The sequence below is a fragment of the Oreochromis aureus genome, linkage group 22 (assembly GCF_013358895.1).
Source record: "Oreochromis aureus strain Israel breed Guangdong linkage group 22, ZZ_aureus, whole genome shotgun sequence".
In the NCBI taxonomy this organism is placed as follows: Eukaryota; Metazoa; Chordata; class Actinopteri; order Cichliformes; family Cichlidae; genus Oreochromis; species Oreochromis aureus.
In genome coordinates, this window is record NC_052962.1 from 1,054,944 (window position 1) to 1,076,824 (window position 21,881).

Consider the following 21,881-nt stretch of genomic DNA (forward strand, 5'->3'; position numbering starts at 1 on the left):
GAGCCTCTATAATTACAGGCTGGGACATTTGATATCATACAGATTAGGGCTTCACCAGTGAAACCATTAATATTAATATTGTTACCATCACTTAAACTTCAGCTACAAGACTTCTACAAACGCGTTTTGGTAATACATCCTCATGACTTTGGTCAGCTTTAGCAGCTAGCCTGCACTTGCTGACATAATTAGGAGTAGACACCAGAGACCACAAACTGGTCGGCAGTCGACCCTAACTGGACTGTTTTCAGCTGGCCGGCTATAACCAGTAACCAGCCGGTAAACCTCAGATATACGTCATTCTTTGCTGATCTAATCATGTTGTGCTACAGCCTCATGCTCACCTCCAACAAAAAAACTACAACTGTTCCATTCTCAAGTCTTTTTTAGCCACCTGCCTCGCTCTCATGTTGCAAGGATATTAACCTCCTAGGACCTGCCGTCCACATATGTGGACATCACATTTTGGGTTATTTAGACCAAAATACTCAATTTTGCTCTACATGGGCCTGATATCCACCTATGAGGACATTATACTGCTACTGTTCTATCAAAATTTTAAACGAATATCCTCATTTGTGGCTCTTATTTTTCTTAAAAACAAAAATAAGGTAAAAAAATAAATAAATCTGGTAATTCTTTGTTTTTACATTCATCGGGCCCCAATCAGCCCAAATATCAAAGAGAAATTAAAAATGCATGCCGTGGAAGAGTTCGGGTCTTAGGAGGTTAAACATATTGAATACAGCGTCTTACTCCGTCTCGTCCCTTTTCTGTAGCAGTCTTTCTTATCTGACTAAAGTCAGACCAATGTAAAGATTACCTGAAATGACAGAAATTCAGTCTAAAGGGGCCTTGGTGAGAACAGTGTTCAGACTTCCAGTGAAAACTACAGATTGGAACAAACATGTAATAAACCTGAATGATCCTTTAGGCTGTGTGCCTCACTGACTGGATGAAGTGCTTCGGGGCTAAAAGTATTTCTGTGTTTAAGGCTCTATGTAAATATCAGGGACCGCCCTCCATCATTATACATTCTGATCATCCGGTCAGGGGTGTGTCTGCGACTGGCCAGCTTATCTTACAGTTTGCAAAGGGGAGAAACCCCAACCACAAGCCCCTGCTGGCTGGACACTTGCTGATAAAAAAAAAAAAGGTCCTCCACCCATATTACCAGTATGTAAGCACCAAAGTTTGGTATTTTCCCCTTACACGACCAATAAGCAGAACGTCCCTTGACAGTGAGCTTTTGTCTTCAAACACCATCAAGCTGTACGTGATTAATACCTGAGCATTCAGGGCTTGTTTGTATTTGATTCCAATCTTCATGTGAATTGTAACGCTGTTTCACATCAGGTCCTGTCAAACCCACAAACAACTTTATAGCAACACTCAGCACGATGAGGTGGCTGGATGCAGTATTGGCCCTTTGGGTGAATGTGAAGAGCACAAACACAAGAAATCACAGGATCATGTCTCATATTGCATTTAGTAACACTTAGCACCGAGGTTTGGGTGGCATTTGAAGACAAAGGCTTTGACTGTCTTTTCTACCTGAAAGCAGGAGTTCTGGGGTCACGTTGCTCTTCCATCATGCTTGACTGACAGATGAAATGAGGAAGTGGAAGCTGTGATTAGCCTGAGACTAGGCTGCAGTTTGGAGCAGCAGATGTTACACCTCCCCCCTTCAATATAAAGTCGTAGACCGTGGGTGCTTTGAACAGTGGGTAAAGGATCATCAATATTACAACCAATGACTGTTCCCTAGTTAAAAAAAACAGGAACTCCCCATTATGTGACCATCTTTGTTAACAGCAGCTGATGAGATGTTTGCGTGTGCTTCGCGGCCGAGTTTGTGGCGACGTTTGCTCGTCAATCACGTGTCCCAGTCGAGCTCTCTGCACGCGATACGGACCAGTCTGAGCTCCAGTTCAAAGGCGTCGGGCCGCTCCTGAGGGTTGGCCGACAGCATCTCCCTGATCAGCTGCTTCATGTGGCTGTTCATGCTCTTTTTCCGGGCAGGGATCAGCAGCTCCATCTTTGGGTTTTCTAACAGGGCCTCTCCTAACGGCACAATCTCCGAGCCCTGCTGCACGTAGCTCCCCAGCAGCTCCTTCTGAGTCTCCACATCCACAAAGGTGATGCGCTCCACCATAGCCCAGATAATCACCCCCAGGGCGAAGATATCTGCCTTGGCTGTGTAGTGGCCCTCCCAGACCTCCGGGGCCATGTAGAAGTCCGTCCCACAAGCCGTGGACAGGAAGCACTTGTTGACGCTGGCCGGCTCCTCGGGGTTGAGCCCGGATGTAGAGCAGACCTTGCTCAGGCCAAAGTCAGCCACTTTGAGGGTGGGCTCGGACGAGCCGGCTGGCGTGCAGGCCTGGGAGATGAGGATGTTGTCTGGTTTGAGGTCACGGTGTATGATCTGGTTACGGTGCAGGAAAGCCAGGGCGCTGCCCAGCTGCAGCATAAAGCTGGTGTTGGTCTTGCGGCTAGGTTTGCGAGACAGCAAGTAGGCATTCATGTCGCCGCCGTCACAGAAGTCCATAACAAACCACAAATAGTAGGCACAGCAAGGGTCGAAGGTGATCTCGCCCTTCAAAGACGTCTCCACGAGCTGCAGAAGAAACACAGAAGATGAAAAGTGCGTGTACATAAGCAGTGCTGGCATTTTCCATGTTACGATTGTGACAGTGCGGCCTAGATTAACAGATTTATGGCGTGTCTCATTATAGATGCTCTTTCTGGTGGCAGATGGCTGCATAACATTTAGGAAACACCAGTTTATAATTGATGCCCAGTGCTGGTAGTGTAAAACCATTAGATTATAACCGCACACGTCCCCACTATACACCAGTCCTGCATTCAATCATTAGTTATTATTAAAGTCTGTCTCCCTCTCATAATATTGTAGCATGTTTATCTTAAAATATAAATCATCACAGGGGACTGTTGTCGGCCCAACTGCTTTGAACTGAACTAAACTGTGACTCGCTCTATAAAAGCAGACATTTGGGCCGTTTCCTGGTCTGGAGCATTTGGATGTTTTAACACAAGGCTACATATATCGCTTCCCAGCAAACTGATCCCAACATTAGGCCACACAAAGCTCAGAGAAGTTTGGGAGAGTTACCAGGAGAAGCCTCAAAGTTTGCATTCAAGCAAACCACGAGATTTCTGAAAGAGCACTGGGGGAGAAATTTGACCATAACATCATATTTTATGAAAACCAAACACAGCACATCACCACAGCTGTCAAGCGTGGCTGTGGAAGGGTGACTGTATGGGCCCTGGGCACCTCGCAGGCATCCAGTGAACAACTAACTCCTCTGTATTCTGCACATCTGTCTGAGAGCAAAAGCTGGGGGAAATTTCTGCAACAGGACAATGATCTCAAACACAAATCTACAACAGAAAAGCCTAAAAAAGAAAATAATCAGGTGTTGCAGTGGCCCAATCCAAGTCCTGACTGCATGGAGTTTTATGTTCTCTGACTTTCTTTCCTCCAACAGTTCAAAAGCACCAAGAGGTTTACTGGATGCACTGGGCTACGTACAAAACATAACTGAATCAATATCATGATGTTGGTGAGTAAATGTCATTTCAGGATGATGAAGATTTTTGTTTGTTTTTTTTATAAATCAGGCCACTGAAGTTTGTGCAGTGTCATTTGTCCCAACACTTGTAACAGCTCTTGAAATCACAACTGAAATGCTTTAAATGTGCTGCTGAAAAAAAATCTAAATAAGCATAAAAATAGAAGTAGAAACTTGCTTTAAACAGATGGCTGTCAGAGGATTCACCACCCAAAAACATACATGCAAATTATCCCACAGGTGGTGTGGTCAGATACTCCCACCCATTATTACTCACTGTACTGTAAGCATGTACTGGAATATTACAGAGCAATTAAAAAAGGAGAGCTGGAATAAAAGGATTCTGGGAAAGTTTCCAGTGCTAGCACTGCAGAAAAGTGAATGAACGGCTTCACAACAGCCCTGTGAGCTGCTCAGAGGCAGTAATCAGGCCTGTGGAGAGCTCCTGAAACTGCTCCAACACCCCAACTTCAACATTCATACTGTGGGACCACAGACAATAGAAGCTGTCAATGAGAATTCCAGCTCTGCAGCTAATGCACGACAGGCAGCAGAGCACACATGATTCCCACTGAATCAGGGGAGTTATCGGTCTGATTAAGGTCGTCATAAATGAATCAACATAAAATATAATAAATAGAACAAAAATGTATACTAATTGTACCGTTTCCCACAAATACATCTTTTAAACAATGTTGTTATTGTTGATCTTGTTCTCATCTTTAGATTTTTGTCATTTCTTTTTCCTTGATATTATTATAAAGTTTTAAATCTTAGTATTGTGTCAACGATGGAGTTGCCAGGCAGGAGGAAGAGACCACAGAGAAGGTTTATGGCTGTAATACAGAAGAACACACTGAGAGTGGGTGTGGCAAACAGGATGTTAGGGCAGCGTGAGACGGAGGCACATGATCAGCTGTTGTGACCCCTCAAGGGAGCAGCTGAAAGAAGAAGATGATGATGATGTTGTTCCAGCAAGGCAGATTTACCCCGCACATCCTTTTATTAGTAGCTCTACATTTCACTAATCTTTGCATCACAGCTGAACAATGTATTGTTATCACGATGCCCAAAGCTATAACCTGTATATCAGAGGTACATTAATCAGAAATGTGTCTGTTTAAATCAGCTCAAGTCTGCCTTTAACCATCTTCAGTACATGTTTGAAAACTAAAGGTTTCCACAGTACTGCACTAAGTGGTGGAGATAATATTTGAGAAATAATTCATTAGCTACAGTTCCAGAGCACATTATTGATTATTGATCTAAAACTTTCCTTTTCAGAAGGTTCTCCTTTCAAACAATGTTACCACTTTAGCATGAAGTTATAAGGAACTGCTAAACCTCCATAAAGCTTCATATAATATTGCCCAGCATGGTGATAAACAACTACAAAGGGTCTTTTAAATGCATCAAAGCAATACTGAAGGCAAAACCAGGCACACTGCATGTTAACAGGCTGCACACGCTAACAACATGAAACCGTTCCTTCTACTAGTTTAAACTGTGTGTTTAGTCGGCTCCAGAGCAGCAGCCGCAGCAGCAGCCGCAGCCGCAGCCGCAGCAGCAGCCGCAGCAGCAGCCGCAGCAACTAGAGAGTCTGAATCTAAAAAACCGACACATGGATAAATTAATGACAGCACCGAGCTGGCCTGTGTGCCTTCCCTCTGATTAGAATCATCACTCAGGAATCAATGGGACCTCCCCATTTGAGCCAAAAATAATAAACATTTAACTATCAGATCAGATCATTCAACTACATTTTTACAAGTGACTTTGTCAAAATCTACAGTCTATAAATGTCAACAGAATGATAAAAATGGATAAACTCTGTAATTGTAATTGAAATATAAAGCTCATTAATATAAAGCATTAATCAGACTCTGCATCAGCATTAATGTTGTCAGGTTTACACTTTAAACTGTACGTCTGTCACTGTGACACACACTGGAGGGATTTTCATCTCAGATGCTGTCATGTTCTTATCTGGTATGGAAAGCCTTTTTGTTCAGTACCTGACAAACTGGTTTTCCTCCCAAGTCCTGCCTCTTAAAGAATGACAACCTGCAGGACACTAAGGCATGAAGTCACCTGCTGAGGAACAGTGTGAAGAATGCATCTATAAATAAAGACAATCACATGAATGAAAGCGAAACACCAAACCAGTGTGTTTTGGTCGCATCAAGTATCACATCTGAATTTTTATTGCTTCTTTGAACAATGTGTGTTTAACTGACTGAGGAGAAAATATGAGTTTGGCATGAGCCAACTGGAGATTTCATAGTTTCACTTCTGCAGGATCGCTCCGAGCACGATTCCTTTTTCAGTAACCCTGAGGTCAGCAGAGGAACTAATATGATGTTAGAAACAAGAAAAAGCCATTAGCAGAGCTGTGCCCTGTAAAATCATTTACATGCACACAGCGACATTCTGTCAAATAGAAAATATACAAAGTTTGAGATTAGCACTTCCTGTTTATCATTTACACGAGCTGTGCTCAAACTGTCGAGTAAGTCGCTCGCTCATTCGTTCAGCAGGCAGACTCTACCTGCACACGCTGCTTTCACAGGACTCTTTGCAGTCCTGGAAAAACTGTGTACGCCTCATGATTACACAGCTGCTAGAACCACCATTACAGCAACATTTCCTGCATGACTTTATCACTCTCTCACATCACTGTGGAGGAATTCTGCCTCATTTTTCTTTATAACATTATTTAAGTTCATTGAGGTTTCCGGACATTTGTTTATCCGCAGCTTTCTTAAGGTCCTACCACAGTAACTGAGCCAGTCAGAGGTCACATGGTGAGGTGTGGACACTGAAACACCTTTATTTGTTCATTTTTTGTAGTTTGTGCTTATAGTCACACTCCTGCTGTGTGGCCCAGTTTAAGCCAAAGTTAAGCTCAGTATCAGTGACATGTTTAAACAAACTAGCATCCTGACAACCCCACACTGACCTCCAGGATACTCTGCTGTACAGAGGAGTGCACGGTCAGCTTACTGACTAGTGATGCATCCTGGGATGTCCACTCCTGGAAACACTGTGGCACTAACACTCACCTAAAGGCGGCCACACTGATGATGATCAGTTAATCACGTGCATTTGATAAGCAGCACCTGGTTCCTACTTACCCTCATAATTTACAGTTCAACTTAGTGTTTTTTCCACAGAGTGCTGTGGAGGTCTGTTTTTAACATGTTGGACAGAAGCTCTTAAAGTAAAAAACACAACAACAAATGTAACTTAATGAAAAATGTGGTTTTTCAGAAGATAAGAACTTCTAAGGACGGAGTCACATGTGACTGAAACAACAATCACAGCGATAAACCAGATAAACATATATTAAAGAAATTCACAGAGATTCCAAATAAACACGTCTACTATGGATCTTATTGATTTACTGGAAACTTCAGTTGATTTTACTTTGAAAAGCAATAAAAGGAATAATAAAAGCACGGTTTCTCTGCTGGGTTAGCTGTGGAGAGAAATACCCACAGAACAACCAGAATGATCATTTGTTACAAACCAAGCTGTGTTTGACTCGTTTTAACTTCGGAACTTGTGAATTCTCACATTTTGATTTGATATTATTACTACTGTGTGTTAAAAATGACTATTTTAGGACTAAAAGAGTCACTTTCTTTACCTTATACAGTGAAGCAGTCATAAAAAGTGAACACAAACATAGACAAACTACACCCATCGTGACTGAGCCGATGAGTTTTGTGTCCTCACCTCAAGGTAGAGCGGTGAACTGGAACCGTGGTTCATCCTCTGGGCTAACTGGTCCCGCTGCAGGATACACTCCTCCAGGTGGATGACATTCGGGTGCTGGCTTTGGATGCTGCTGAGGGCCCAGAATTCCCGAAGGGCCAGTTCGACATTTTCTGGAGAGTGGCAGCGAATCTTCTTCACCGCCACCCTTGCCCCTGTACGCTTCACTACTGCCTCATAGACCACACCGTAACTGCCACGCCCCACCTCCTGGATGAGTTCGTACTTCGGCTGGCTGCTTACCATCCTAGTCCTCACTGTGGAGAGATATTGTGAGAGTTAAGCTCGCCCTCTGCACTTGGCTGACTTTCAAAGATTCAGCACGTCTAAAAGCATGCTAGTATTATCCCATGGGCAGTATAAAGCATGGACGCAGCCACCCAAATTCAAACTCATTAGCTAACAACTTGTCAACTGCAAATCATTAGCCAAAGACAACCCCACAGGTAATCCTGCTTTCTGATACTCGAATACCCACAAAGCAGGCTTATTGATTCCAGTGTCTGAGCCCATAACTCATAGACTTTGATAGGACCACAAGTCTTTTTGCAACCACAGGTATTATTTGTGTCCTGGTGGCCTTTACAATTCATGTAGCCTATCCAGGGTTGCTTCACTGTGACTCCAAAGCTATGTCTGTCTATAATGCCGACTGGGGGTGCACCTACCCAGTGAAAACTCAAAGAATACCATATAAAAAGTAAAAGCTGCTCCCTTACTTAGCCAGAAAGCTGACTCTGTAATTGAGAGACTGGAAACACTGGGGAAGCCATTTTTTAAGGATCTATGTCAGACGTACGAATTTCCCTTTGAGATCAATAAAGTTACTCTTGTTCTTGTAAGGGGTTGCCACAGCGGGTGATTTGGTAAATATGTTTACTGCGGGTGCCCTTCCTGCCACAAAGCTCCCAGAGAGCTGTGCCTCCCTCTGCTCTCATTCACCTAACACACAAACGTTGGGTGAATGAGTTAACACAACAAACTTTGTGACAAATAAAGACCTAAACAGTTGTCAGGTGCCTCTCCTCGGAGTCTCTTTGCCCACAGTTCAACTTCACACTCTTTCCCAGCAGTGACAGAGTCCTGTTTCTGCTCTGCAGCCTCTCTGAGGTCACCAAACCAGTTCTCTGTCTGTCCTCCTGCTGTGACTTTGCACCACCAGAGTAATGATTTGATACTTTATCCCAAAACATGAAAAACAACTTGGCTCACTAAAGTAAAAACAATGGAGGAATCCAAACAAAGAACAGCAGCAATGACAAACACTGTGGGTGAGTAACATGTCCACAGTTCACAGGCAGCAGTGAAATATTCAGGACACAGAAACATTATTTGAAAGCAACAGTTTGGAGTTTACATGTTTAAACTGTTTAGACCACAGCTCGTGATAGTTGGTCCACATTTCTCCTTACTGCTCATATTAACATCTGTGTCCTCCTGAACAGTGCTAAAGCCAGCTAAGATCACACTGTGGTCCTGGAAATGTGAAGCCTGGATTCTACTCGGCTGAGACAAAGACACTGACAGCCGGAGACATCACAGCCAGGCTCCTGTTCTATTTCTTGAAAGTGCATCTCTTGGGGGACATGCATACTTGGTGCACTGTAATTTTCTGTGGATGAATCCACATGGTCACAAAAGACAGACAGGCGGACAAACAGCACAGACCTGTGTGATGATCCTTACGTCCCTCTGACCCGTGCACAGCAGGCTGAAGAACTGACGGCACAATTACCTTCATATAGACCGTCAACCAAACCATCATTTTCTGCAGTTATCTTAGTTTAGCTGCAACAACCATTCACAGTTTAGCTTCTTAACAAAAGGCCCGGATAGAAATCAAATATCTACAATTCACCAACTAAGCGAACGTTCATGTCACTGAACTGTGACGGGACGGCAGAGGAAACGCTCCCAATGAGAAGCTCCGACACAGAACATTCCTGTCAGTTAGGCCTGTACAACATTATAACACTGCTCATATTTTTCAAGAAGACGTGACCTGAGATTGCACTGATGAGTTATCAATACTTCTTTTTCCCTTCATTTTTATTAATCATACTATACTTCTGATTATTGTTACTTTATAACTCAGTGGCATAAAACAGACAGCTGAGTGATGGACAGAACTAAAAACAGGGACAGATTACAATCAATATAACTACACAGTTATTAGAACAGCAAACATAAAGATTACAGATATAATGTAATTGGATGACAACTGTAAGCTGTCGACAAAGTAAATAAATACTTATAATATTTTCTAACTGTTTACCCAGTGAGCTGTGCTCATGTAAAACAGTGACAGAGGATGGAGGCGTCTTTTTCTTGTTGAACAAGTGATGCAACAAAGAGTCCTACTGTGTTTCAGCAACAAGGCAGCAAATAAAATTATAATATATAATAACATGTTATTGTTATTATTATTATTACTACTGCCACCATAGTAATTTGGCTTAAGCACAGCCTGTTACACACCAATTTGCATGTAAGATGAGTGAAGTGAAAGATAAGTGCCCCCCACCCCGCCCTTTCTCCTATAATTAAAAAAAGCAGCTTTAACTTTCAATTAATAACAAACACATGAGGAAAACCTGTATAGTATTCAGTTCGCAGCATACCCCTCTGCTGCTTCTTAATGCACACAGGATTCAACACCATATACAACTATTGCAGAAAGCATTGTATTAAAGTGACACCACTACAGGGTTACGTTACCTTGCAGAGGAGCTGGGTCGTAATCAGATTAGGAAGTACCTTTTTTTTAAAGAATAAATTAATAGTATTTGATGATATGGGCTATTGGAATACTGTTTCAGCAATACTCGATAAGTAAAACTCACCAGTGCACAAAATCACTTTTTGACATTTCAATAATAGCTCAGTTATAACCATTTCTTCTTATTATAAAGCCAACTTATGTTAGTGTTGTTTCACTTGATGGGCTGTTGCACTTTCGACTTGGAGCAAAACACAACTTAGCACTGTAACAACTCTGCCTGCCATACTGGGAATGACCGGTATTAAACACCTGTCTGTATCCTAATATTCAGTGGACTAATCAGAAAACTTCATTCTAAAGTAGGGACAGTGACAGGTTCGGAGCTGATGGATGTCTCCCAAAAGTCGGCAGCGAAAGGCTGACTCCCGGACGGAAGGAGCGATAGCCAGCGTGCTAAGGGGCTGATTACAAATCCACTTGGCTGATTGGCTAAGAGGCTAACAGCTATCTGGCCTGCCTACTGTCAGCTAACGATGTTGTTGCTCAGCTAACGTTAGCTAATCACGTTAACCTGAGCTAACAAAGAGTCCATATATCTTCAGCACAACTGACATGTACGGTGGTATTTAACGCATCTAGCTAGGACAAGTCCATGCCTCTTTAACGGTACCAGCACCGGGGCACAGAGGGGGCATGCGTGATAAGCACAGGGTATTGACAGTTTATTGTCCTCTGTGTGTGTGCGCGCGCGTGTGTATGTGTGTGCGTGTGTGTGGCATCAGAAAAAAATCCAACCTCAAAACACACACACGCGACCCAAGTAGCTACAGCAGACGAGACAATAGTTGATATGTAGAAGAAACAACAGTTGTCGGGCCACGGAATAACATGTTATCAAGCTCACCTTCGAGTCGATTCTCGGGGGTTCATTTGTTGTCTTCTTTACTCTCCCTGGCAGCCATTACCGCCGCGCACGTTCTGCTCGCACAGTCAAACCAAGAAGGTTTTGTCAAACACTGGACGTGAGAGCGCGCAGCTGCTATGCAGCACAGCGCGTCAGTGGCGATAGAGGGACGACTTCCGGTCATACTCTTCAAAATAAAATTTCCATAGATACATTTTTATAACGGAGACTCAGTAACCAGGAGGTGGAGAAACGTTGACGGGCGGGGGTATATTTTTCTAAACGTGTTTTCATGAAAAAAAATTCTAAAGTACATGCAGAGAAATGTACTTTGGCTCTTCATTAAGTCTTGTTGCATCAGAAAATTCAGCTTTGCTTTATATTCTAGGAGATGTTTACTTGCTCTGTGTTTGGTTGACTTTTTTAGTCCTTTTTGTGGGGATTTTTTATTTGTTTGTTTTATTTTAAACTAAACTCTTATACTTTAACATTTGAAATGAAATCCTGACTCAAAGATGGCAAAAGGCACGGTGTATTTTAAAAAATGGCAAACTTCCTATTATAGCTAGCACATTTGATTAGCGTTATTCAGTCAGTGAAATGAGAACACGTTCCTTCTAGCCTTCACACCAAATATCACTTAGTGAACCAAATGCCATGTGCACCTGCAGAAGAGGATTGGGAATTTTTTTACTCTGCAAAAAAAAGACCCCCACTTTTTTCTATTTCCAGTGACACTAATCCTCTTCCGTACACACCTGTACAGGTTTATGTAATCTAATGTAGAGGACCTGCTATCCAAATATCACCTGTAATTCTTTCTCAAATACAGACACTGATGCTTGGATGATAGACAAACCTATTTGTCTGATTTTAACACGTTTACAGAAAACACATGACCAAAATCCTAAAACTGAACAGATGAACAAACCTATACCAGCTGTCCAATAATTTTCAGTATTCTAGAATGGACATTGTGCAATTGATATAATCGCTTCATGCGAAGAAAGAGCACTACAGGCGTGATTGCTTTGAGTTTGCTGATGCAGGGCGTTGCTGCAAATATAGAGAAGGTCTCTCTGTAGATCTAAAGGCGGCATATAATAGGGTAACAGAGGCACTTTGGTACTGCAGGAGGAAGTCAGAAGTGCCAGAGAAGTATGTGAAGTGGTCCGTATGAGGACAGCAAGACAGTAGTAAGGTGTGCAGTGGGAGTGAGAGATGTGTTCAAGGTGAACATGAGATTACAAGGAATCAGCTTTGAGCCCGCTCTTGTTTGCAGTGGTGATGAGCAGGTTGACTGATGAGGTGGGGTAGGAATGGACTATGATGTTCACAGATGATACTGTGATCTGAGAGGAGCTGGAAGAGAACCTGGAGAGGTGGAGGTATGCTCTGGAGACAAGAATAATGAAAGTCAGTAGAAGCAAAATAAAATACATGTGAAGAAGAGGGGGACAGGTGTGCATGAGTGAGGCTTGGCCACCTATAACCCTGTCGCTGGTTCACCACTGTTCCTTACTTGGACCCCTTTGATAGATCCTGAACACTGCAGACTGACAACATCTCACAAGAGCTGCAGTTTTGGAGATGCTTTTGAAGTCGTGTAGCCAACACAATGTGGCCTGTCACAAGGATAGAGACACATAACCATTCATGTGCACATTTACATTTACAGTCAATTTAGATTCACTAATTTAGCTAACCCCATACATGTCTTTGGACTACGGTAGGAAGCCAGAGTATCCGTGGCGAACAATACAAAGTCCATACAAAAAGGCCCCAGTGTGGATCTGAAGCCAGTACTTTCTGAGAGGTGACAGTGGTAAACTCTGCACCACCATGCCCATGCTGCCCATAATAAATAATAAAAATGCAAAATAAATAAAAACTATAATGAATTAGACATAGACGGAGCAACTCTGGAGGCTCGCCAGGTAGCCAGCAACATAAGTGAAGGAACCCTGGAGGCCAGCACTAGAAGAGATGTGGCCCATCCAGAGGCTTGGCAGGAGATCTGAGGAGATGATTTACTGGAAGAGACCTGCATCGATGGAGGAAGCAACAGAGTCTGCCAGGAGACCAGACAAAACGCCAGCAGCAGTGGAGATGGAATGCATCAGGAAGCCTGGCTGGGGGCTGGTGGCTGAGGAGGAAACGGGACACCTCAGGGGGCTTGGGAGTTGCTTGGATGGCTGGGAGAAGTTGCTCTCAGAGGGTGTTTTAGTACCATTCTTTATTTTGAGGCTGTGTTCTTCATGGCAAAATTGTGAGTTAACTCGCTTGGATGGGAAGCAACCCCACACATGAATGGTACCAGGGTGTTTTACTGTTGGCATGATGCAGGACTGATGGTAGCACTCCACCTTTTCCTTCACTGTGCAATCATGTTTCTGGATGCCCCAAACAGAGAAAAGACCAGTCTGTCCTTGATGTTTTTGTGGCGACTTCTCTGCCCTGCTTGAAAAAAGACCATCCTCCAAAAGCCTTTGCTTCACTGTGCATGCAGATGTACTCACACCTGCCTGCTGCATTCCTGACCACGTTCTGCACTGGTGGTGCCCTGATCCTGAAGCTGAATTACCTTTAGCAGACAGTGCTTGCTGGACACTAAAGCCTTCTTCATAACAATTGAACTTCTACTAGCAGCAGTATCCTTTTATGCAAAGCAAGGATGACTGCTCATGTTTCCTTGCAGGTAACTAAGGACAGACGATGATTTCAAACACTGCCTTCCATTTAAAGCGTCCAGTCTGCTATTCTAAGGGCTTGATTACACTCCATTGTGGACACAAACACTGACAGCTGGAGACCCAACAGCCAAGCAGTCATTTGTAGTAAGCTTTTTTGACTTCCACTTAAAGTCCGCCACCTGAGGAGCATGCCCAAATGGTCTCCACAGACAAACCAGTGCGGTCAGAAAAAACAGGCAGGCATGCAGACATCTGCAGGGACCCTCGCACTAATTGTCTGATGATTAAACTACTGGGATCGAGTGGACCCTGACCAATTCACAGAGGAAGAACACATAAACCCTGCTTAGCTCAGTCAGCATGACAGAGTGATTTCCAGCCATGTTCTTATCAACACTCACCTCTGTTAATGAGAGGATCACTAATGATGTCAGAGAGTCCATCGGTAGCAGTGGAAATGGGTTTTATAGGATTATGTTCATTTTTATGGCAAAGATGAAACACGTGGATGCATTTGATCAATCTTGATAATATTCTGGAGTACATGCAGATTGCCAGCAAACTTTGTGATAACCAATACTTGTGTTGTTCTCAAAACCTTTGACTATGATTGTACTATATTATCAAACACACCCTGAGTTTTAAGGTAGGTTTATTAGATTTAGTGCAGTTTCATATGTTAGTCTGTGATAACCTGTTCAACAGCTACCTTTATATCAGCTGAAAATCCCATCTATGGTATTATTAAATTCCCCCACAAGAGGGCAGAATACTTTCAGCTTTGGCTTTTAGATGACACGGTCTCAGTCTGTTTAAGGATTTCTTTGATGGTCACATCTTATCTTGTTGTTCATGAAATCATTACAAATTAGTACTGTACCTTTGCTCCAAGGATTTCAAAGCACTGATGCCATTTATTCAAATATTTCTCTGTCATATGACTTTTTGAAACCATTAACAGATTTTTGATCAAGAAAGTATGAAAACTTCTTTCTGTTGATAAATAAACAGCATTTTTGCAGCTATAATTTCAGGTTTTTAATCTCAAAATGCTGATTTACTACGTCAAATTTCTCAAAACATAGCTCAGAACTGAGAAAATCACTTGGAATTTTGAGTTGTTATGTTGGAATAATAATTCTGGCTCATAAAGGACAAAAATGTTTTTGTCAGTGGTGAAAACAAACTTCCATAACAAAGTGATCCAGCATAGGGAAATAAATAAATCCTGCACGATAGTACATCATACTGTACGTTATCCATATTCACAGTTACGTGTAATGAAAAAACACCAGTTTTAATATTTTTTCTCTCTTTTTTAATGTTCATTGTGGACTCAACGGTTCTGGTTCTGATCATTATTATTGTGTTATGTTTCATTCTTGTTAGGATTTTCTTGTTCTCAGAGTGTTCCCTCCCTGTTGCCATGTCTGTTGTCTTAGTGTTGAGCTTGTGTCTGTGCATACCTGTTGTATTTCCTGTTTTATTTTGATAGTCCCTGTCCTGTGTGGTTTTGCTTCCCCTTGTCTCATCAGCTCTGCTTTCTCCCAGCTTTGTTTCCCTCCTGTCTCCCATTCCCTAATTGCTCCTGTGTGTATTTCAGCCTCTTCTCCTCGTGTTGCTGGTCCGTCTGTGTCACTGCTGTGTAGCTTTCTGTGTGTTGCCCTCCATGTCATCACTGCCTGTCATTCCCTGTGTTCTGTCTGTGTTTCAGGTGTGTTTAGTTAGTCTTTCACTTTAGGTTTTTCAGTGTAGCCGTCGCTGTGTTCTGCTCTTGTTTGTAGTTTCGCCAGTCTGTAAATAAAGTTAAGTCATAGCATATCCTTCATCCGTGCTTGGGTCCTTCTCTGCACTTCACACGACTGCAGTCGCAGCCGTGACACAATGTCAGTATGAAAGCATCACCTCTTTCCTATTATGGCTTTGTGTCGCTGATATGACAGATTTACCGTCTCTGTCCTTAAAGACTAGCTTAAAAGTGTTGGATAACTAGTTGCCTAGCAGCACTAGTTCTTCTTAACTATAACAGCTGGAAAGGAAGTTAAGGCAAAAACATATCAGAACAACTGTGGGCCATGAAATCAAAACAACGGCCTAAAATACATATAAAAGATACTGTTTAGGTCAACGAGGGGAAGTGACTGATGTGTCCACCACATTCAACACAACAGAAATAACACAGCAAGCAGTTATTTCGTCTACAGTCACAACAGAATTTAGAATTTGATAAATAAAAACTGAGATAAACAACAACACATGACATCAATTACATCCTGTGGCTGCAAAACACGTCCAATCACCGCCACAGTCAGTATGAGGTGTTTGTGCTTGGATTAATTCAAACATGCTATGCTCCAGTATGAAACGAGATTAATGGGTTAGTGAGATACAAGTCAAGCTTAAAGTCAGAGTTTCCTGTGTCACTAAACTGGCTATTTGGCTAAATCACCATGGTAACTTTAAGCCCAGCATAACACAGAAAGTCAGTAACAACCTCAGTGATGCCCATGTAGTGATTCCTGTGTAGTTTAACCCTCAGGCTGGAACAATGGCAAAACGTCTGCTTGTATATCGGTGGTCATGCTTAATAAAGTGTATCTCATTGGCGCTGAGGTCCTGCTTACCCTGAAATCTTCCTGTTTTGCTCCTTTCTGTCTGATACATCCACTATCCTTGCTTTTCTAACGTTGTCTCCAAACCACTCAACATGAGCTGTTCATCTTCAACTCTAACCTCCTATCTTTGTGTTACTGCCAACCATACCACCTCTATACTATTAACGTTTCTTTTCACTCTTGCTGCGGTGCTTCTGTCATAAACAGCCTCCGACACTTGTCTTCATCCACTGCATGCTGCCTGCACCTTCTTCTTCACCTCTCTCACACATTTCTAGTCACTAGTTTACAGAACATCATATTCAGTCCAACATGGGAGCTGGTGGTTGATGGACTCCACCAGAGCTGCCCACCGATTTTGTTTTTATGAACAGACAGTGTAAGCACAGCCAGGTGGAAGGTTTCCACTTTGGTGTCGTCAGACTTTCCTCGTTGCTTTTGTGGAATGACTGAATCTACTAAGCTGGAACAACAGGCCTGCTTTGACAGCAGACACAGACACTGCTCTGATTGGGATGTTTTTGAAGCTGCAGCTACAGACCTACATCGGTTTCTCAAATACATGCAAGTGCAAAGTAAAACCTTCGGCACATATAACCGCAGCAAACCACGGTTTACAGCAGAACTCATCAGACGTGGGGAAAGAATCCTATAAAAGCAGGTGGCAGAGAGGTACTGTACTTAGAAGCTGAAAAATAGGTGTTCATCCAACGATCCTGGATCAGTGTGGAGAGGTCTCCTGGATATCACCAGCTACAGGCGACCATACCCCCACTCTGTAGAGAACCATCATTAGTTGAGGACTTCAGGCACAGCAGACACAGACACTCTGCTCAACCATAAATCCAGTTTTATTTCACAGCACGGTGTCTGCTGGGGAACCTTTCAGGCTTCTGGGATCCACAATCTCCCAGGATTCAAAGTGGGTGTCCAATAAAGACGAAGTTATTAAAAAGGCCCAACTGAGGATGCACTTCCTGTTCTCTGGTAGTTCAGCCCGAACCAGGACCTTCTGATCAAGTTCTACTCTGAAATAATCTATTGTGTCCTCTGAGCAGCATAACTGTATGGTTTGGATCAGCCACCAGTAGAAGACAACTTGAACCAAGAATTTAAAGCGTAATCCTGTTTTGACTTGCTCTCGCAATATTTGCTGGTTTTTACTGCTCGCAGTCACTCGAGCTGCCTGCTCGGTCTTTTACCCTCATCGGGCCTTTTCCAACCGGCTACATTCAGCGAGGGCCTGATCAAGATGCGGATCCACAGGGTGTCTGTGCTCACCTGGGTTGTTTTTTCCATCGCTCATCACCCAGCGACAGCTTTACTTCAGTACTCTGCTACGGAACTTCTGCGACTCCGCTTTTCCCTGGCTGTCTCTCCACCTATGGCTCTTTACTTTCTTAATTGCCCCTTGGGGATAAATTAAGTCTTTCTCATTCTGATTCTGATTCTGATTCTGATTGACCTCTATCCAGACATCGCTTTCAAGCCCCGCCGCAGGTACATCCACCATGGGTTCCGGCGAAACAATGACACTAACTCAGTAGTGTCCATCTGGTCCAAAACTCGTCGTCCTCCCCACAAAACTGACCGGGCTGTTGACCACAACGTGCTGGCCCACCTTGTTTGGGCGGCTAAGCCTGGCATGGTAATTCCAGCATCAACTTCTGTCTATTAAACATCCGCTCTCTTACTGGTAAGGGGCATCTCGTCCAGGATCTCCTCTCGGACCGTAAGTTGGATTTTCTTTGCCTGACTGAAACGTGGCAGCAGCCTAATGATTCTGTTTCACTTAACGACTTTACTCCATCTGAGTTTGTTTACATCTGTCAACGTCACAACTCGGGGAGGGGCGGCGGCCTCGCGATAATTCACCGCAAGCATTGGAAAATTCTCCCTGTCTCTGCCCCTCCCTTCCACTCATTTGAATACATCGCAATACAGCTCCTTGGATCTACTCCCACCATTATATGTACTGTGTACCGGACACCTAAGCCTTATAAGGATTTTTTAAATGACTTTGCTGCTCTTCTTACTCATTTCTCGGTACTTTCCCCAAATTTGATAGTTGTTGGTGACTTCAATATCCATATGGACAATGATAAAATCCCTCTTTCCAGAGATTTTACTTCTTGTCTGGAAAGTTTTGGGCTCCTACAATACATAAAATTTTCTACTCATTCTAAAGGTCATATCTTGGATTTGGTCTGCTGTTCTGGCGTTACCCCCACTCACTGTGAAGCCCATTTGTTTCCCCAATCTGATCATAAGTTTATTTCCTTTACTGTAAATACAACAGCCTCCAAAACCTGCACTCCCTGTGACATCACATTTAGAAAAATTAGTAATATTAACCCTGCTGATCTTTCATCTGCCATTCATGACCTTCCATTTATTCACATCTCCTCATCCCCAGATGAACTTGTTTCTCACTATAATGTCAACCTCCATAACCTTCTTAACATATTTGCTCCACTTAAACACCCGTTCAGCACCATGGTTTACTCTTAACCTGCGCCATCTCAAAGCTAAAGGACGCCAACTGGAACGTCTGTTCAAGAAAACTGGACTTACCATACACAAAGAAATGTATAACGATCATATCTTCTTGTATAAGGACTGCATTGCTTCAGCCAAATCTGCATACTATTCTGGTTTAATCAGTTCTAGTGAAGGTAACTCCAGGTCTCTCTTTTCATTGTTTAGTAAAATTACAAAACCTCCAGCTCATTGCCCTCTCATATGGACTCTGCTGACTTTTGCAACTCTCTTATATCTTTTCTCACTCATAAAATCGCTGATATCCACCAACAACTTAACTCTGTAGGAGCGTCTAACTGTGAAGCAGACTTTCTGTTTTCCTCACTGTCTTCCTCCCAGTCATTTTCATGTTTTACTCTTCCCTCTATAGCTGATGTATCAAATCTTATTCAAAAATCAAAATCATCCACCTGTCAGCTCGACCCTCTTCCCATTGTGTTAGTTAAAGCTTGTCTTCCCTCATTGGCTCCTCTCATAACTAGTATTATCCACTCTTCCCTTAACACTGGAATTATTCCTCCATCCCTGAAAACTGCTTCTGTCGCTCCAATTCTCAAAAGGCCTGGTGCAGATCCCAATAATTTTGATGACCTCCACCCTATATCAAACCTCCCCTTTATTTTGAAAATCCTTGAGAAAGTTGTTGCCTCCCAGCTTCACTCATACTTCAATGACCATAATCTCTACGAACAATTTCAATCTGGTTTCCGCCCCAATCATAGCACAGAAACTGCTTTGTTAAGGATTACTAATGACCTTCTGGTGGCAGCTGATTCTGGTCTTATAACCATTCTCATCCTTCTGGATCTTAGTGCGGCATTTGACACAATTTCTCATTATGTCCTCCTGAGCAGATTAGCATCCATTGGCATTAGTCACACCCCACTTGCCTGGTTCACCTCATATCGCTCAGACCACACCCAGTTTATCCAACTTAAATCACACTCTTCAAGTTTCTTTCCTGTTTCTGCTGGTGTGCCCCAGGGTTCAGTATTAGGGCCTCTTTTATTCATTATCTGCATGCTCCCTCTTGGTCATATATTCCGAAAATATAATATCAATTTTCATTGTTATGCTGATGACACCCAGCTCTACATTTCCTCCAAACCTAATTCGTCCCTTCCACCTCCCTCCCTCTCAAACTGTCTTATGGAGATCAGATCTTGGTTCTCCTCCAATTTTCTCAAACTTAACAGTAATAAAACAGAAGTTTTACTTGTTGGCACAGCCTCTACCTTTACCAAATCTCACAGTTTCTCCATTAATATTGAAAATTCCCCCATCCTTCCTTCCCCGCAGGTAAAGAGTTTAGGCGTCATACTTGACAGTACTCTCTCATTTCAATGCCACATTAATTTCATAACCCGGTCTGCATACTTTCACTTACGTAACATGAGCTGACTCCGCCCCTTCCTTACTCCCCATGCTGCTGCCATCCTTGTCCATAGTCTTATTACTTCCCGGATCGATTATTGCAACTCCCTCTTATTTGGTCTCCCCAATAAGTCCCTCCATAAACTTCAACTTCTTCAGAATTCTGCAGCTCGGGTCACACCTCGTACTCCCTTAAGAGACCATATCACCCCAATTCTTCAACAGCTTCACTGGTTGCCCATATGCCAGGATAAACTTTAAAATATTAGTTCTCACGTTTAAGTATCTTCATAACCCTGCCCCTCCTTATCTCTGTGATCTGCTTCATATCACCACAGTTCCACTCTCTCAGATCTTTCACTCATCTTGTTGTTCCTTCTGCTCGCCTTACCACTATAGGGCACAGAGCTTTCAGTCGCCCTGCTCACGGCTCTGGAACTCACTTCCTTCAGCCTTAAGAAATGTAGATTCCCTTCCCTCATTTAAGTCACAGCTCAAAACCTGCTTGTTTAACCTGGCTTACTCGCTTTAATACAGATTTTACTTGCTATCAAATCATGGTTTTTTTTGGTTTTTTTAATTTGTTGTTTGTGGTTGTATTTTGCTGGTTTCTGTATTTTAATTTATTAGAATCTATTTTAATCTACTGTTTTATTGATGTCTCCTTCTCTCTGTAAGGTGACCTTGGGTTTTAGAAAGGCGCCCTCAAATAAAATGTATCATTATTATTATTATTATTATTATTATTATTATTATCATTATTATTATCATTATTATTATTAGAAGAAGAAGAAGAAGAAGAACAGACTACAACGAACAGTCAGGACTGCTGAAAAAATCATTCAGGACATCAGAAAATCCAGAAACGTCAAAGGGCACAAGGCAACTCTAAAGGCTGGAGTTCAGGCCTGGGACTCACCACCCACACCTCTGGGATGGGTGCAGAGTGCTCAGTCCCTGTGACTGCTAGCTCAGGTTCAGTCTGGGTGGGGCCCCGCAACGGCAGAAGTGGTCAGTGAAGCAGTCTGTGGCTGGGGCCCAGTGCTGGCTAACCCAGGTGCTGAAGCAAGCAGTCATCATCCATGGTTTGAGAGCAGGTATAGTCATGGCGCAGGTCGTCCTTGTAGCAGAGGGGGCCTGACAGCAACCAGTCTCAGGTGGGGAGACTGTTGAGGAGCTAGTGTGGAGGGCTGCTCCTGCATCGATGACCCTTGTGTACTGCTGCTATTGTAACAAGGCGCTGGTAATGAGCTACTGCTGCTGATGCAGTGACAAGGCTGAATGGCATTTGCAAGGTCCTTACTTTCAACTTGTTAAAGATTCAGAAGTAGCAGGCTTTGGCAAGCAGGTGGTGGCCATCACAGCAGGTGGGTGGCTCACTAACTGAAAGCTCAGCCAGCCCCAGGACCACACCTTCTAGGGCCCTCATGGCCAGCCAAGTCCCCCTGAAGATCGGCTTGTACTCTGGGGAGAGCCACAGCTTCAGTTCAACAGTTCTCTCCAGCAATGAAAGAGCCACTGGCTGCAGCTTATGAAACTCAAAGTCTGTTAGCTCAGTTTCCTGGTGGTATCAAAAAACCAAAACCCAAAACTGAAATATTTACCAGGGAAATCAGCAGCTGGGGAACACAAGGCACATGTGAACAGAATCAAAATAAC

The 21,881-nt window shown here is 43.1% G+C and overlaps 1 protein-coding gene across 1 annotated transcript; it reads right to left on the reverse strand.

Annotated features, from left to right (window-relative positions):
* Positions 1-610: 610 nt before the first annotated feature.
* Positions 611-11,139, reverse strand: pdik1l (PDLIM1 interacting kinase 1 like). Its single transcript, XM_031727225.2, has 3 exons — positions 11,000-11,139; positions 7,335-7,630; positions 611-2,617 (listed from the first exon to the last, which is right to left on the reverse strand). Exons 2-3 carry the CDS (start codon positions 7,617-7,619, stop codon positions 1,877-1,879), a joined length of 1,026 nt encoding a protein of 341 aa, XP_031583085.1. The 5' UTR covers positions 7,620-7,630; positions 11,000-11,139; the 3' UTR covers positions 611-1,876.
* Positions 11,140-21,881: the final 10,742 nt, after the last annotated feature.